At 44.4% G+C, this 17,308-nt stretch overlaps 1 protein-coding gene across 1 annotated transcript in view; it reads right to left on the bottom strand.

Moving 5' to 3' along the window:
- Positions 1–3,495: 3,495 nt before the first annotated feature.
- TRPM2 (transient receptor potential cation channel subfamily M member 2) overlaps positions 3,496–17,308 on the bottom strand; it is a 38,940-nt gene continuing 25,127 nt past the window's right edge. Inside the window, exons 18-32 of the mRNA XM_044449936.1 lie at positions 16,990–17,122; positions 16,682–16,853; positions 15,540–15,723; positions 14,789–14,970; positions 14,196–14,328; positions 13,281–13,368; positions 11,912–11,999; positions 9,684–9,838; positions 8,920–8,996; positions 8,608–8,709; positions 7,642–7,728; positions 6,748–6,853; positions 5,524–5,625; positions 4,232–4,348; positions 3,496–3,621 (exon numbers count right to left, since the gene is read on the bottom strand). Of these exons, the coding sequence (XP_044305871.1) occupies positions 3,496–3,621; positions 4,232–4,348; positions 5,524–5,625; positions 6,748–6,853; positions 7,642–7,728; positions 8,608–8,709; positions 8,920–8,996; positions 9,684–9,838; positions 11,912–11,999; positions 13,281–13,368; positions 14,196–14,328; positions 14,789–14,970; positions 15,540–15,723; positions 16,682–16,853; positions 16,990–17,122 (1,852 nt within the window). The remainder of the gene's footprint in view (positions 3,622–4,231; positions 4,349–5,523; positions 5,626–6,747; positions 6,854–7,641; positions 7,729–8,607; positions 8,710–8,919; positions 8,997–9,683; positions 9,839–11,911; positions 12,000–13,280; positions 13,369–14,195; positions 14,329–14,788; positions 14,971–15,539; positions 15,724–16,681; positions 16,854–16,989; positions 17,123–17,308) is intronic.

The raw sequence follows: 17,308 nt of genomic DNA, 5'->3' as shown, positions 1-17,308 counted from the left end.
GTTTTTCGGCGCCAGGTAAAGACCTTTTTATTTAAACATCATTTCAATTGTTAAAACATATGATCAGGCCATGGCAACTTCTTCTTCCTTCTCTTTCTCCTCCTATATTTTTATTTTATACTGATAATTTTAATTTTATATTTGTAAATCAATGTATTTTTTGTATTTTTATATTTAATGGTAATTTATTATGTACTATTGTATTTCAATGTATTTTATCATGTTGTAAGCCGCCCCGAGGTTTCGGCAAGGGGCGGCATAGAAATGTAATAATAATAATAATAATAATAATAATAATAATAATAATAATTGCAGGCGAGACCTTCTTGGATATGCTTCCTTGACCCAGGATGCCAAACTCTCTTGCATTGCTATGCCTGCTTGGGGAGCACAGCAGAAGAGAAGCTACAGGCAGCCATGCCCATCCTCAAGGCAGCTGGTTGGCTCTTTAATGGACTTGAAGGGTGGTGCTTCGGAGCACTTCCCTTCTAGCCTTTGCCTGAGTGATTAGCTCACTAGGAGCTGTCCGTAGTGCTGCAAATCCAGTGCCCGCAGTGCCCCAGCTGGCTGAGGCAAACTGCAAGTTGGTGTACAAGACAGTCTGAGGACACAGGGTTAGAGAAGGCTCCTTTGTGCATTAGCTTCAGGCAGATCGGAACATGCGGAACTGTCTCAATTTCATTTTTTTAAGGTCTATTTTCAGTACAGTTTGCATTTGCTTAGTACAAGCCAAACTTCACAGTTGTCTTTTGGGTAACACTTTTCATGTTTTGAAACTATCTGCCCAACCTACTTTTAACCAATTCTTCCTACTATTAATACTTTCAATATGGCTTTGTCTTATAGGCTCATTCCTTCCACGTATATTCAGGCAAGCTATTTGATTCTATCCTTAAGTTCAAATGAATTGGTTTGGCTTTGAATAATTTCACTAATATGTTAGATAAAAGTCATACAGCTCCTAGCATAAGAAATAAAATAGAAATTATTAATTTAGACATGCTTGTCATATTTTACACTACATTTTTTAAATTTGAGGACTGAGGCTTTTTGTCCCAGGACAAGGCAAAATAAGATATAGAATATTCCTGAAAACAGAGAGCAGTAAAAAGATGAGATCAGTTGCTAGGACACAGTTACATTGCAAGAAAAGGTTTTCAACATCCAAGTGGAAGTACATACATAACAAAACATAAAGCCTTGTGCCTTTTTACTTCTCTGGATATGTTTGGGGAGAACTAGACCTATATCCTCACTATAAACTATACCTGGTTTATCAGTGGCTTTTAGGTAAAGCTGAAACTATTACATTTCAAGAGAGCAGGGTGACTCAGATGTAATGGTAAGATAGACTCCCCCCTCGTCCCGCCTTCTCCTTCAGTGTGGCAATTCAGAAGAATCTGGAAGTTTCTGCTAAGCATACCTTGCCTTTGAACCTGAACAAATGGTGCAATTTTAACTGTGATTAGTGGAAACTAGCCAACTTCAAACAGTGATTTATGAAGCCAATTTTAACTTTTCCAAAGTTAAAATTATCCACAGCTTAGTGTTCAGATGATGTGCTAAACTGTGGTTCATCTAAAATGGAAGTGGAAGCTTTTCAGTTCGATACCCACAGGGCAGAAGGGCACAGGCAAGTCTGAAGCTCTGGTTTAGCATTTTGTCTGAATTTTGTTTCTACAGAAATATGAGTTACTGGAAGATATGCTAATAAATACACAATTTAAAACACACACAACAGTTTATACATCTTCAGAAAGTTGTGTAGCTTTCTTTTGTGTACCCTGTTCACTGATTGTATACTGAGCTAAAAAAATGCACAAAATGTGCTAGTGAAAGCTATGGAAAGGGTTTTTTTTTTGGCATATTTTTCTGTCTGGGGAAAAATGGGTCTTTAAATGAGAGGGAGAGGGAAGGAAAGACACCTCACAATCTGTGAAACATGCATAGGACAGATTAAACAAAACATCTCTACTCTTAATGTAGTTAGGGTGTCTAGTGGCCAAATACTGGGGTTAAATGTTTTATCCCCCATGTCATATGCCTCTCCTGAGGGGCACCAGACCAGCCAGTGTTGGAAACAAAATGTCAGACTGTGTCTGGTTTAAGAGGGTCATTTTTATATCCTTGTGGATGATTTTGCATTTGATTGATTGTTGTGAACTCCCTAGAGTGCTTCAGCTACTGGATGGTATAGAAATGAAATGAATGAATGAAATAGTCATGTGAAGCAAGAAACCATAGAGTAAAAAACCCACAAAACAACCCTGCCTGCCTCCCCCACCGCCCATTTTCCATTCAAAAACTAAGCTCAAACGCGATGCAAGATTCAACATCTTTTCACCTAAATGGCACAGTGGCGAACACTGAATCACAGAGGTGCAAAATGATTCAGTAAAAGCAAATTATGTGGTGGGTTTCTTTGAATGAACTAGGCTTAATTCCTCCGTAATGTATATTGCAATTTAATTGTCAGCCTGCCTAAGAGATGGCAGTAAGTTAATGCTGGAGTAGATGCTCATGCAGTTGAAAGGAACCCTGTGTGCACGGACGGATGTGTATGCTGCGTAATTGTTGCCCTTGTGCCCTCCTGGGCTGAGCTCCACAGTGCGAGGCATGGGGACAGAGGCTCCTTGCCATGTTTCTGGCACTTCAGCAGACTGTGAGATCAGAGTCTGGCTACACTAAAGGCAGGAGTGGGGAACATATGGCTCTCCAGCTCTCGTTGGACTACAACTCCTGGTAGCCCTTTCCTGCAAGACCCCTGGCGAGGGACGATGGGCACAGCAGTCCAGCAATATCTGGGTGGGGGGGCTGCTTCATGCCCACAGCCCCACCTTAAGGAGAGCAGACGGCAGGTGCATCTCAGCATGGCCAGGCCCTTAATAAGCAAAGGAAAGGGCTAGATCTGGAGGAGCTCCACCACGCAGCTCGACCTTGGCAGTGCCCCTTCTGCCAGCTTCAGAGATGCTTCCTGATCTTCCCCAGCTCAGCCTGCCATGGCTGTCATATGGCTCCTATGCTGGGCTGGTACTCACTTTTCAAAGAGAGGGCTGATGATGAAGTCTCACAGCTTGACATTCACCCCCCTTCCCCTTAGCACTGAAGCATTGACTAGAGATCCTAACCAGGCCCAGGCCCTTCCATGCTCACTGGATGCTTCACAGATTCAAGATCCCCATCAAGATTCTCGGGATCCCTCGCCTTCTACACATTCCACAAGACAGCATGGGACACAGCTGGGTCCCAGTGCTCCAGGTAGCACAATGCAGGAAGGCTCTGCTTCATTTTCCAGGCAGGCAGACACTGGACTTGGAGTGAGTCTTGCTGCTCTCGTTTCTGAACTGAAAATCCAGGGTGTGGCTCAACTGATGTGGAAAAATACCAAGAACACCACCAGAGGGGAGGGTACCACTAGGTTTACTGTGTTTAGAAACTGCTGAGGGAGAGAAAGGAGAGGAATTTATTGGTTGTGGTGCTGCTGCGGCTGTGTCATCAGTAGTATGCTCCCAGGAGGAGAGATGCTTTCTGCAGGAGCTCTTTGTGGTTCATGTAAAGGGGCACTTTCTTGTCCACAACCTGCCACCGGACAGTCACCTCAAGATCACAGCCCTGGAGAAACTGGAGGGAAAAAACACCCAGAGAGCAAAGGAAGATTGGTTATTGTCAGCTTCCCATCAGTATTCCACAAACTATAGGGAAGCAGTCACAGAATGGGAGAGCTTTTTCCAGGACCATCAAGGCACCTGCTGACTAGGGACCATCAAGAATGTCTAGACTGACACTCACTCCAGGGGCTGTTCAGTTTCTCCCACTTAGGTGCTATATATAGCATGACACTTGACACCTGATTACACCTAGGACTGCTGAATGTTCCTGTTTACTGCACTCTCAGAAACTGTGTGATCTAACCTATTTTAAACACAAAGTAAAAGCTGTTCCCAATCTCTCTTCTTCTTTCTTTCACTCAAGTATCTGCCTGCTCCTTTCGTCCCAGCGATTTCCGTTTTCCACATACTCAAGGTGCTCATTTCTTACATTTCCCTCCCTTTCCCTCTTGACAACATGGCTGTCCTTATGGCTAGGATCCAGAGAGTTGCTCATTCTCTCTCTTGCCCACCACAGCTTCATGCCACAGAATCTGCAAAATGTGGCATTACAGAACCTCAGAATTTGCATCTGGTGCAGAAACCTGTGGCATAATAGTAAGAAGTGCCATTGTGACATGTACCGAATTCATACGCTTCATCTCCACATCATTCTGGTCTTCAAAGTGCACACTAATGGCCACTGTCTCTACCCAGGCATTGTCTGTGTTCCTGGGGTCATCCAGATATCCTTTGTACACCTAGAAGAAGAGGGGATAAAAGGAAAGGGGAGGAGCGACAGGGAAAGAATGGCATGTTCCAGAAGGGAGTGGAAATGCATTACAAGTCTAAAGATCTCTCCTCTCAAGGTGATGGCAGCAAGGAACTTTTAAAATAAATCAGCTTCCTCTGCCACGAACGGACCTGGTGGGTCTTGCTCAGCTCCTTTTCAAGATGAACTGGCCTCCACCAAAATGCCGAAAAGTGTGGTGAATTCTTGAACTCATGGTGTGAATGAAAGAGCCAAGGAAACCACCCACACCCATGTCTGAGGCAAGCTATTCTTGCTCTGTATTTTGTAAGATGAAGCAAATCACATTCTGGCTGAATGCCAGAGGCTAAGCTTAATGAAGACTCCTGCACTGTTGTCTGTTGTTTGGAAGCAGGGTGGAGCATTGGAGGGAGGTGGCAAGCTGGTAGTGCAGTCCATGCACACAACTATTATCCCAGGCATCTCCAGTGAAGAGGATTTATGAGTGGCAGAGCTGGCAGACAGCAGATAAGCTAAGGCTGATGGACCAAGGGACATCTTTCTATCTCTTTGCCTCAGAATCAAGTCAATGGATGGCCTGCCTGAGTAGCTGGGCATACTTGTTGGACGTAACTTCTACTGTGTGGTCATGGGACTTTGGCCTGCCTTTCTGTGCCACACAAAGGAGGGAAGGGTGACTGTCAAGCACAGACATCAACCAATCTGACTTGGTTAACAACAGTCATAAGATTTCAACCAGTTCCTGGTGCCATGAACCTTCAGGCACTGCAGAAATTGCTCAGGGAAGTCAGCAGGTGAGAGGGGTGTGGCCAGAGGGTTGCCTACAGCAGCTGGTGCCCTCCAGATGTGCTCGACTGTGACACCCATCAATAGCCAGGCTGGCTATAATGATGGAAGTTGTCTGACACATCTGGAGGGGACCAGACTGGGGAAGGATGATCCACTGCCATATACCAATGGCTTGTAAGAATCTGTTTTTCGTTTTCTTGATGTTATTGACTCTCTGTTGTGCTGTGTGCTATTGGGGCACCATGCACCAAGCACAGTCCCCATCATCACCACACACTCTGTAGGGCGAAGGGGGAAAGAGGCCACCTTTACTGGCAGTACCTATACACGACTCCTTTGCTGATTTTGTCAAGCCCCAGTCAAGGCCCCAAATACCTCTGTACCCTGATTCAGCAATTTCTGAAATTGTGGCCAGAATTCCCGTCTCAGAATCCTCTTCAGCTTCTGTGGCAAGGCCTCCCCTGGCTCCAGAGATCCCTGGAAAGAAATCAAAACATTACCCATAAGTAAAAAGCAGATAGGGCTTTGTACAAAACTGATGAGGATGCTGAGCAAAAGAAGCAAAAGTTTCTGCCCACTAGCAGCTGCGCAAAAGGCCAACTGTGCCACTTGCCTTCAGACTCCCAACTATTTCCCAACCATCAAAGTTTTCCTGACAACAAATGAGAAAGAGTTCCTCCCACCTCCCAATAGTTTGGCACTTCCCAAGCAAGTTGTTCCCATGATAGCGGAAGAACGATTTTTGCATGTAACTAAGCTGTTCTCATCTGCACTGAGCAGCCTTGGAGAAAGATGCCTTTCTTTGGTGTTTTGTTGTGCCTGCATCCCAAACGATCTCAAAAACAAACAAACAAACAAACAAACAAACAAACAAACACCTGGTTTTTATATCAGTGCACACCTGTCCCCAGTGGTTCATGAGCCCAACTCCTCCTGCTCCTCTGGGAAGCTTCAGGGGAACAGCTCCCAGACTTGGCCACTCCGCAGCTACTCTTCCAAGAGCTGGGAGCAACTTATCAATTCTTCCTGTGTCTGGATCTGGTTAAGAATGGTGATGGCTACACCAGAGTCCTGGGACCAGAGGAGCAGGACCACTCTGCCTCCATATCCTCATCCCCAGCTGAGCCCTCATCACAAACACCACCAGCCACTCCATTAATGCAAGCATGTTCACGGCACAATCTTCCCAGCAAGGCTAAGCTCAAAGACTATGCACCAGGTGGTGGACTGATGCTGAACTAAGCATAAGCATCAATCCATGGATCATTCCAGAGTCACAGGAGGGTCTGCAGAGCAACAGAAGTGGCACTGCTCTGCCCTGGCTTTCCAAGCAGATGAAAATGCAAGGCTGTGTGTGTGCAAAGAAAACCTGTGTGGGCTTGAGAAGCTTTTTTTTGAGGAAATAATGGCTCACAAGAAGCTCCCAGGAATGGAGCCAGGCACCATTCCATTTTACGAATTTCCAGTGACATGTCTCTGCCTGTTTTCCCAACATGCTGTTTATTATTCTGAGTTTGTTAGACTTCATTGGACATCAGCCTACACTTTGCTGCTTCTTCAAATCTAGGTTGGATGGACGACTATCTCATCACCACTTACCCCAGGCAGAGCCCATTGATCTGAAAATGGGAATTTGACCACTAAGACTTCCAGCATTTTCTTTAAGCTTTTCCTATAAATGGATCCATCCACATTCCTCCTCCATCTGCAAACACATGAAAAAATGTTATGGGGCAGTATGACATGGCTGGATGCTGTGACTTTGATGAAGCTAGGCATGTCAGGGTCTGGCCAGTGTCTGAACAAGAGACTGCCTGGGAACTTTGGACATCGCCTTGAGTTCCTTGATGGAAGGAAGACTGGATATAAATGTACTCCAAACTATATAAATACAGAGAAAAGAAATAAATGCTCAGGAGAGGCTTCTACACAGTAGGTTTAGAACCACTGTGGTAGACTTCCCTGGCCTATTTAGCATTCCTGGCTACAAATACCTCTTCTCTAACTGTGCTGCTTTTGTGTCAGTGTGAAAAAGGCCTTCAAAAGCAAGGAAGCTACATACAGCCCCACTTTGTCTGCATCGGCCTGTTTTTAGGCTACGGACATCCATGTTTCTTTTCCAACTCTGCTGTTGTCATGGCTACAACATTTAGCTGCCAGGGTGTTGTAGCTAACAGCTAGGGCTCCCTTGTGAAAAAACCAAAAAGCCAAAAACCAGGGGACTTTGAACTGTCAACCTGCGAAAAGCAGGCTGCTTCTGACCTCTAGATGAGTGTAAACCTGAAACAAGAGAACAAACCTGCTCACTTCTCTCAAAATACAGCAGATCAAATTGCCCCCAATGGTATCATGAACTAAGGAATAGGAATGGACTGCTGAAAATGCAGACAGGAATCACTGCTAGCATTTCATTTCCAGTTTCTTTCATGGTTTTTAGCCCAGCCCTCAGCACAGAGCTAATGGGGAGAGGAATAAAGGCTTGGCTGTACTCACCGCGTCACAACAGGGTGAAGGGCATGATTTGGTCCAAAGAAGCGAAGGATCCCTTGACCCTTCAATCCTGTCCTTCCCATGGGATTCCTGTAAGGGGAAAGATCTGCATTGGTGCTGCCCATCAACTGGAAGGGCCCTAGACATGCTTTTGTCCCAGGTGCTCTTCTCATTTCAAGTAAGGAGAAACACAAGGGGGATTTCATTGGAAGTAATTACTAGCAAAGGTTTAACTGAACTCAGACTCACCAGGACCTGGTCCTGGAGCTGCAAAGAGAGACAACAAACTGGGTGGGGTCTCCTCCAACAGAGGCAGGACAATATGTTTGGACTGATGTGGCACTGCTTGAGCAACAGGTGGAAGGTCTGAGCCATAGCAGAATATATCTCTCCACTGAGGGAGAAGGACCTGCCTCATAACAAGTCAGGAGGCCAGCTGACCTAGGCCGGGGTTTTGAACTTTAGGTATGGGAACCAAATTCACCTCTCTGGGGTTTGCCAGAAGGCCATGACACTTACTACATCATCTAGTGTTTCTAGTTTTCTTCCTGCCTGTCTGCCATTCGGTGTTTTCTGGCCTTTTGGCATTTGTGTGATTTCTAACCCACTTTTAAAGTGTCTCTTAAGGCTTATTTACTGACAAGCCTTAAGACTCTAAGCTATAACCCACAAGCATTTTTGGTGTCTGGGCCTGCCCCTTTTGCCTTTGGCCCTTCCGACTATGGGAATGCAACACTCATGAGCTTCTGTGAAATTGAATTTGGCCCTTGAGCTGAAGGAGGTTCAACACACACACTTCCACCAGTCCTGCCCACTCTAACTGGCAGAAGATCTTAAACGTCTCAGAGGTTTTTCCTAGTTCTGAGATCTTTAAAATCAGGGGTGCTGAACTTTTGGCCTGTGGGTCAGACCTGTTTCCAGTAGATAAAGTCAGCCCAGGTTCCCATCCATACCATCAAACTCACTTACAGTGGCAGGTCATCCTTGACCAGATAGGTGCCGTGGAAGCTCTGTCTGTTGATATCTCCATCTATACTGTTGAAGTTTATCATTGAAAGATTTTCCAAGCAGCTAAAAACAGGAGAAAAGTTTTCAATCTCCTCAGCATTTGCAGTAACTGAAAAATAGCCTCAAACCCAAAGGAATGCAAAGAGAGAAGGGTAATCACCAAAGTGTACATGAAAGAAACAGAAAGAAAAAGAAACAAGGACAGAAAGAGACCTAAGGCAACCTCAGGTACCATGAATACAGGGTGGGAAGGCTGCTTGAAGGCACACTTACTCTCTCAGGAAGTCCGGTGTACCATTCTCTTCCCTTTCCGCACTGTAGAAGGGTGGGTTGTAGATCTCAAACTCTATCTGTTGGGGAAAAGCCTGTTTCAGACCTATCCTGAAGTCCCCCATAGCAAACAAATATCTGAATTTCAATGCAAGAGTGTCTTGCAAACTGCCATGTGAGACCTCAAGAATTCCTTGGATTCAAATTCTGGTGGATTCCTTCATTTGGCAGCTCTGAAACCAGGACTGCTTATCTTTATTGGTTTTAATTAATATTTTTCTTTGATGGTTATTCTTACTTCCTTTTATGATTTTGTGAGCCACACTGCAAGTTATTTTTAGTAGAAAAGCAATGTGTAAATCAGGGTTAGCAACTCTGGGAGATCTGGAACTGTTTCCAAATCGTTTTTAACAGCTACAGAGGTCAAAATTAACTTGTTTTGGTACATCAGGGGTAGATAACATGTAGCCCCTGAGAGTTCCTCCAAAATTGAATTCATCATTGGGCTGAAAGCTGTTTAAGGCCTGTGGCAGAGATCACTCATTTTAGATATTTCTTGGGTGCGTCCCACTGCCCCTGGCCACCTTGCAGCACTTCCCCTAAGCATTCTTAGGGTTTTATGGGCAGAGGGAAAGGCTAGTAAACCACCTGAAGTCTATAGTCTCACAATGCCCCGAATTTCCCTCATGCATGGCCCTGGCCCTCGCTCATGCCCTTTTCTTTCTACATGGAACCCAGCCTTGTTTCCTGAGATTGAAGGCTCATACCTCCCACGGCACCTTCTCATCTGGCACAGGAAAGCGGACAGCAGTGGAGTTAGGGTACAAGAGATTCCTGGCGCTCACGTGGTATAGTGTGAAAAAAGATGCTGGGATCTCCTCTGAGGGATGACATTCCTTCGTTTCTGGGGCTCTGCTGGGAACTAGGACAAACCAGATTCCTTATGTACACTACACATTCAAGATGCTGCACTTCTTTCTGTGTGTATTTTTGGAATTTATTTTATTTGCACCAGGCAGGCCATCACTTGTAGACAATATTCTGAGCTAAATTAATATGTCAGTGACCCACCGTGGTGTTTCTTAGATAAGACGGCAAATACCTAACAAGTAGAATAGACTCTTGGTCTAAACCAGTACGGCTGTACTTAAGCCACCATTGCAAGTACAGAAATCCCAACAGAGAACTGTAGAACCCTCAATGTAACACTGAGGCTGAAACATACAACAAAATCAGTTGCTTCTAGTGCTAACTATATACTATTTTCTCACAAGAGCCTACATCCAAATTCCTTTAGAATAAAAAGCAGGCTTCTGAAGTTTCCATTCAATTCATTTCATACTTGGCTCTTAAGAGCTCAACATGAGCAAATAAAGTTGAAACTCTCTGTGCAGAGGGCCAAGGGAGATTCTAGCATCTTCATGTTTTACAGTTCTATAATGAAGTATAGCTTTCCAGATTAACCAAGAAATTCCTTCATTTCTGACTCTCTCTCCCCCTCACTCTCTTTCTCTCCTCCTTCTCCTTTACATACACACATTGAATATTAAAGAGGTACAGGAGTACCCCTTTACTTGAGTTGTAAAACAAAGTGGGGAACAAGTCCATCATTATAAGCCTCAAAATTCTACTGCTTATACAGTACATATGATCAGTTTAACTAATAAACATGAAACCTAGCAGCCATGACCTACCTAACAAGGTCTATAGCTATGTGAACTTTCAGAGCAATCCAATCAAAACTGCCACAGGTACAGCAAGGTAAAAAGTGCTGAGCAAGAATATAGTTGTACTTTGTTCTCTAAGCCTTATTTGACTTATCATATCTTTCTTTCTAATTTTGGCGAAAGCCAAAGAATTCATGCCTTTTATTGGACTGGTGAATTTGTAAGCAGCAATTCAAAAATTATTAAGGTTTTTCTGCCCCATGAAAGTCTTTGGCAGCCACTGCTGTCAAAATTATGTTGAACGTGCTAAATTTCACTGTGAAGCTAGAATTCTGCCATTAAGTTGGTGTTACGAGAGGACTTTCAATGTTTCTGTCAGTATTCTGAACATGGAAGAGGAATAGAGGAAAATTTTGAACCCAGGTAATAGTAAGTTGATTTAGTTATGCTGGAATCCTGTGCAGGCAAACTCAAAGTAAAGTTTTCTAAACAATCAGGAACGTATCTATTCATTTGTACCATCTACTCTCTCTCTCTCTCTCTCTCTCTCTCTCTCTCTCTCTCTCTCTCTCTCTCTCTGTGTGTGTGTGTGTGTGTGTGTGTGTGTTTGGTTTGTGTTTTTGTTGTTCTTTCTTTTTTTTCAGAAGAAGAAGAACTTTCTTTTTAAAAATGATTAAAAACCCTGCCAGTTTAAGACCAGCGCTAAGGCCTTGGTTCAAGTCCACAAAGCTAGGAAATTGGATGCCAAAGCTAATTCCTTATCATTTGTATTTCATGATCAGTTAAAAGATTGCACCATGTTGTTACAAATTGTGCTTGCATACAAGAAACAAATAGTTGTGGGTCAATTAACAGAAGGATTCTTCTAACAATATAGTACAGTTCAGTTGCTTCAAAAAAATAATGCATGGCTAGGACAGCATGTAGCCTCTTTCTTGGTGCCAGGTGCTCGATCCTTCCCATCTGGATTTGGGCCTGAAAGACCAAGGAAAAGTGTGGTGCATGGAGGGTAAGTTGTAAGTAAGCAAATTTGTGACATAGCACAAATGCATTATTGATCATGGGACGTATCTGTTAAAGCATCAGCCCTTATTTCCAGTTTCTCAGCTTTGTGGACCTAGTGTCAATTCAGTGTTTTCCCTCAAAATGCAAATAGTCTGAGAAAAGGTTCAGGATCCAGTTTGTCCAGAGTCCAGATGAAAATACCCCACACATGCACCCTCATAAACAATGTGCTATGTCTCTTTTGCATTCAAGTTTCAGCACCAGAGTAGAAAATGTATTGTAAGAGGCAGCCTTCAGGTTCACATGCTTTCTACCAGACATACCTATGATGGGAGGCTCTTCCTCTAGTCCAAACCCACTGCTGGAGAGCGAGTGAACAATCCACCTCAGTGCCTTGGCAAACTGGAATGTCTAGACAGAAGCAGCCCAGCAAATTTGTTAATGCCCATGCCAAACAATCAGCACCCAGAAAGTGCAGAGGAGAAGAGTAAGGTTCCCTCTGGCTAATGATGTGGGATAAAAATCCAATCAATCAATCAATCAATCAATAAAGTGGTTAACCCAAGAAGAAAATTGGGCATGAACTCTTTACTTTCAAGTTTGGTCCAGGATGAGGAATGCATGAAAATTACATTTTGGGGGTGAAATCTTGATAGATTTTACCAGTTTGGTCCTGGCAGATTTTGTTCTATTTCCGCCCCAATGGCATTGACTCAACTGGTAGAAAGTTGATCCAAAAGGTGGATTATGGATCTTTTTTTAAGACTGTGGCAGAGCCATATTAATTTGGTCCAGCTATGCTCTACCTGTGAAAGAACTTGTCAGTTTTACCATCCACTTCGGCACTTCTTCATTGAAGGTGGGGGAGGGAAGCACCAAAGTTGAAGATGGAATTTCCAGGAATGGACTATAACTCCCTTGGGCTATAGGAAGTAGGATGTGGAGAGCATGATACTGACAAGGGTATTTAACATGAGCAAACAGGGCCCTTGCAAAAGACTACTGACTGAAAAAAACCAATCATATTTGAACAAATATAAAGGGTTGAAAAATAATAAAACCCATCACAAGCTCATTTTCACAAATATAAAGTCCTGAATAATAATAAACTTCATGATTGCATTTGCACAAATCCCAGAGCCCAAAAAGTATCGATTTAATGAGTGTAAAAAAATCCAAATATTTCCAGAATCGGGGGGGAAAAACTCACTACAGCCTGCCACCACTTACTAGAATGGAAGTGTTACAAAACTCTGTCAGATTTAAACAGAACAAAATTCCTATTGTTACACATCCATACCTAGGATACAATTTTCTTATTGGTGAGTCATTCAAATAGTATTTTCCTTCTTTCTCAGAAAACAACTTCCTCCCTTATGTAAAGTTAAGGATGCAAGTGAGCAAACTATGTGCCAGATTTCCTGTCTCTGCATAATTGCAGAAGAAAAAGGAGCTGGAATCTGAAGGTCTAAGGAGACCTCTCTTGCATCTGGAAGTGTATTACCGGATCTAGTTAGTAATGCAGCTCACAAGACAGGGTGGCAGACCTCATCTGCTTCCCAACCTTTTCAGTTCCCTGCCTGGGCTGTGCTTATGATCAGAATGACTCCCCTTTCCACATACATGACTCCTCTTTCTTCAGCATTTTCCCATTGCACTAATGTGGGGGAAAGCCTTAGAAGCCAGCCTCACCTGCTCTTCCAGATGTTCCAACTTCTGCTCCACCAGCCCTGTCCTTTTCACCTGATCAAGATCCAGCATTTCTACCAGCGTATCCACTCTGGAAAAAGGGGTGAGTGTTCAGTATGCAATCAATGCAGGATTGCAGGGAGGGCAGCTGAGCTCTCTAGCCTGGTTGCTTGTGCGTGTAACCTTCCACCCAGGTCTGTGAGTAGGCAGATCCCACTCCTCAACTAGACTAGCATCTGGGCTTATACCCCATCAACTGGTATCCCAAATCAGGATAGGCAAATTGGGGTAGGGGAGAGTGGCGTGGTGTGGTGATGAGGAACTTGCAGCTGTCACAAGGCTCATGCAATGGGGCGGCATAGAAGCTGTTTAAATAAATAAATAGCTAGCAGTAAATATTAGCAGAGCTGCTAAATGTCCTCAAATTGAGGGCAAGAGATATGGCTCAGTGATAACACACATGCTTTGCATGCAGAAGATCCCAAATTCAATCCTTTTTATTTAAAACTGATTTTAAGTGTTAATTTATTATGTAGGATTTAAAAAAAATTAAGCTGAGATGCATCGGGTTTTAATATTTTTAGTGTATAATTTTTGTATGATTTTGTTTGTTTTTGTTTTTGTTGTGAGCCGCCCCGAGGCTTTGTTGCGATGGGGGCGGCATAGAAATGTTTTAAATAAATAAGTAAAAACATTTCTAAGTAGGACTGGAGAAATCTCTGCCTGAAAACCTGGAGAGACACTGCCAGTTAGGGTCAACAGTATTGGGCTACATATAAGTTATGCTGTGACTCAAAATGAGGCAGCTTGCTACGTTTCTAAAAAAGTTCTTCTGGGCCGTATTCTTATGAGTCCCAGGAGTAGGACTCCCAGTTAGTCTGATGTGGCGGCTACTCAACATGCAAAGGCAGCCTTCACCTGTCTGCAATGTCCTGTATCTTCTGCTCAGTGTTCTGCTTCTGTTCATACTGCTGGACTTGCAAATAGTTTTCCTTCATGTACATCTCCCAGGACAAGAGAGCCGCCTCTTCATTCTTCTCAAGCTTCTCTTCTGCAGGTCAAATAAGACACAAGAAGAATGGTCATACATGCAGCTCCCTTCTCAGTGCCAGATGAGGAGAAATGGACTGGCAACTGTCTTAGTCAAATGAGTGGAATCAATATTGTGTCTCTGATGAGAATAACAACAGTTAGCACAATCAGGGATGAGTGGAAACTTCAGGAGAACAAATTTTGGTGGGCCACTGACAGCCATTTTTGTGGTGAATGGAAAGGCCAGAGGCTGGCTGCTCTCAGGCTGTATAACCCAGAAACAGTTTGCCACTGGGAACAACCTGCCTCACCTATCCACAGTGGTGTGCTACTAGGTGGAGAAGACACAGTGAGCCTGCCCCCACTTTGATTAGATGTGTAGCCTAGGCAAAAGGCAGGAATCGGCCCGCTCCCTGGCCTGGGGACAAACAGATCCCCAAAGCCGCCTCAGCAAGGCCAAACCCAGGAAAAGGTCTTACTGAGCTGTTTGTGCTGTGTGACTGGCTTCCGGAGAATGACCCGTTTGACAAAGAGCTGGAGGTGGTTAAGGAGGATGAAGGGTGGAGGGGCAGGGGGCCTGCCATGGTATTCCTCAATCAGGTCATGACGCTGAAACTTCCAGATCTGATCCGTGTGCTCCTGCACTTGTTGGAATGTGTAGCTGGGAGAGATGCAGAACACAAGAGTTAGCTCTGCCGCACAATGATGGTCATCTTCAAAATAGCCCATGAGTATATGGGGCAGCCTTCCCCAACCAAGAGCCCTCCAGATGCGTTGGACTACAACTTCCAGAATCCCTGGAGCAGCTGCTGCTTGGTGAATTCTGGGAGTTGTAGTCCAACATATTTGGAGAGTGCCAGGCTGCCAGAGGGAGTGTGGGGGTCATTCCCTAAACATATGGTAAATGTGGGAGGATTGGAGAAATCCCACAGGAGCAGATCATTCTCAACACTGGAAGAACACATACTGTGGCACTGCCCATTGCTACTCATGAATACCACATCTGCATCGCTGCTCAGCCTCCGGCCCTCACAACCTTTCATCTGTCCAGCGCTGAATGCATGCTGGCACCCGTCTCGTGGTTACTGCACTGCGAGACTTTAGCAGCTTCCCGGGCAGTGGTGTTACGCTTCCACCTTCCTTCACCCCTCAGCCTTGGGGTTCTGGTGCTGCCAGAGAGGCAGTCAGTGGAGGGGGACGACACCACCTGGGGCAAAGTGTGGAACTCACTTGAACATGGCAATGAGGAGATTGAGGAGGAGAATGTTGGTGAAGAGCAAGTAGAGGCAGAGCAGGATGACTGTCAGCCACTCTGGAAAGATGGGCCGCTGGTCAGCCATGTTGTTCTCAGGGCACTTGGGCTTGTATGGGTCGGTCGCATTTGGGCTGCACTGGTCTGGGCTGAAGTTCACTCCTGACACAAAGCACATTGAACCCAAGAAAGATGGCTACAGGAGGAAATTCCATTCTCTTGCCTGCTGAGAGTAACCTGAATTGCACTGTCTTTAGCAAGCAATAGTACATCTCAAGCTCCGTTAGGAATATGGAGGGTGGGTGGGGAAGAATTAACATTTTTTGGAAGAGCTGGAATCAATGACTCAGCCCTACATTAATTGATTAGAAAAAGGCTGCTGCTAATTCAGAGAGGTGATTCACAAAAGCTGATTCACAGCCTCACACTTTCTTCTTCCGCTCAGAATAGCTATTAAAATGTGCTACCATTGAACTGCTGCTGGAGAGGTACCATGTGATCTCATCTCATCCCCTGGGGACCCCATGAATGCTCAGACTGCTATTTATAGCAGTGATATAGGAACAAGGGCTGATGAACACAGTGCCTTGCAATGAAGAAGCAGCTCTTAGTGCATATGCTCCCTAAATCTTGTTTAATCAAAGTGAACACAGCTTAAGAGAGGGTGAAAGGTGGGCTCTCCCAGCATAATTTCCTCACCCTGTAAAGACAAGCAGCACATGATAACAACTTGATTGCTGCTCATGGTGCAGATGTCCATGCCCCAGAAGTCCAAGTACAGCTATGGTTGGAAGCCATATTTGATCAAAAGAGTCCCGTTGCCAAATATCCACCCTCTTAACCATTCATGCATGCTACTGCTGGTCCAAGGGAAGCCAGGGGAGGCCACCTCTGAGACCAATTTGGGGTTGTTTGAGCATATCCTTAGTGGTGAAGGGAAACATTGGGAAGGGTCCAGTGGTGTGCTAGCACTAAAATTACTGATGTCACATAGGTGGAGACCAACAGGATAGATTTTGTTAGCATGATGTGGTTCCCACTACTGCACCACTGGATTCTTCTCATTCAAACAAATGAACCTTTGCTAATTCAGGGTATGAAACAATTCTGCATTCCATACCATCAATGTAGGAAGGAAGCTGTCCAAATATGGTTAAGTAAGAATGGTAAACAACACCACGGAAGATCCAGTCCACACGCTTCTCATTATGGATCAGGATGGCTTGCTTGGCCACTCCAAAGGACACAACCCAAACAGCCAAGAGGAAGAGGAAGAAAAAGACATCCTTCATCTGTAAGTCCAGAAAACAAAGGAGAACAGGATTCTTCTTTGTCGCAGATATAACCCTCACCCCAGGACCTCCTTGTCTCTGACATCCACATCAGAAAAGGAGCAGTAGGTGTTTATTGATCACAACAAAAACTTACCATCCTCTTCACTATGATAATCTTGGGGCCAAGAGTTTTACTGACTGTGAATATGTGCATCAAACGCAGGCAGAAAATAATAAAGGCCAGAGAAAGTATGATCCTTCCAGGGTACAGGGTGCCTGGGATCCATCTGGATGCAGAGGAATGAAAAAGTTAACAATGTTAGCCAATGCACATATCAGGACCAGGTTACCACAAACAAGAAGGTCTGATTAACAGAGGACAGAGACTCAAACAACATGTTTTGGTGATCAAATTGCGTGTAGCTGAGTATATTTTCCCCTCATAGTAAGTACACATGGACCTGTTTCGGGTC

Source organism: Varanus komodoensis, unplaced genomic scaffold (assembly GCF_004798865.1).
Source record: "Varanus komodoensis strain SLA01 unplaced genomic scaffold, ASM479886v1 scaffold1, whole genome shotgun sequence".
NCBI classification, from domain to species: Eukaryota; Metazoa; Chordata; class Lepidosauria; order Squamata; family Varanidae; genus Varanus; species Varanus komodoensis.
This window is presented reverse-complemented; position numbering and strand designations above follow the sequence as displayed.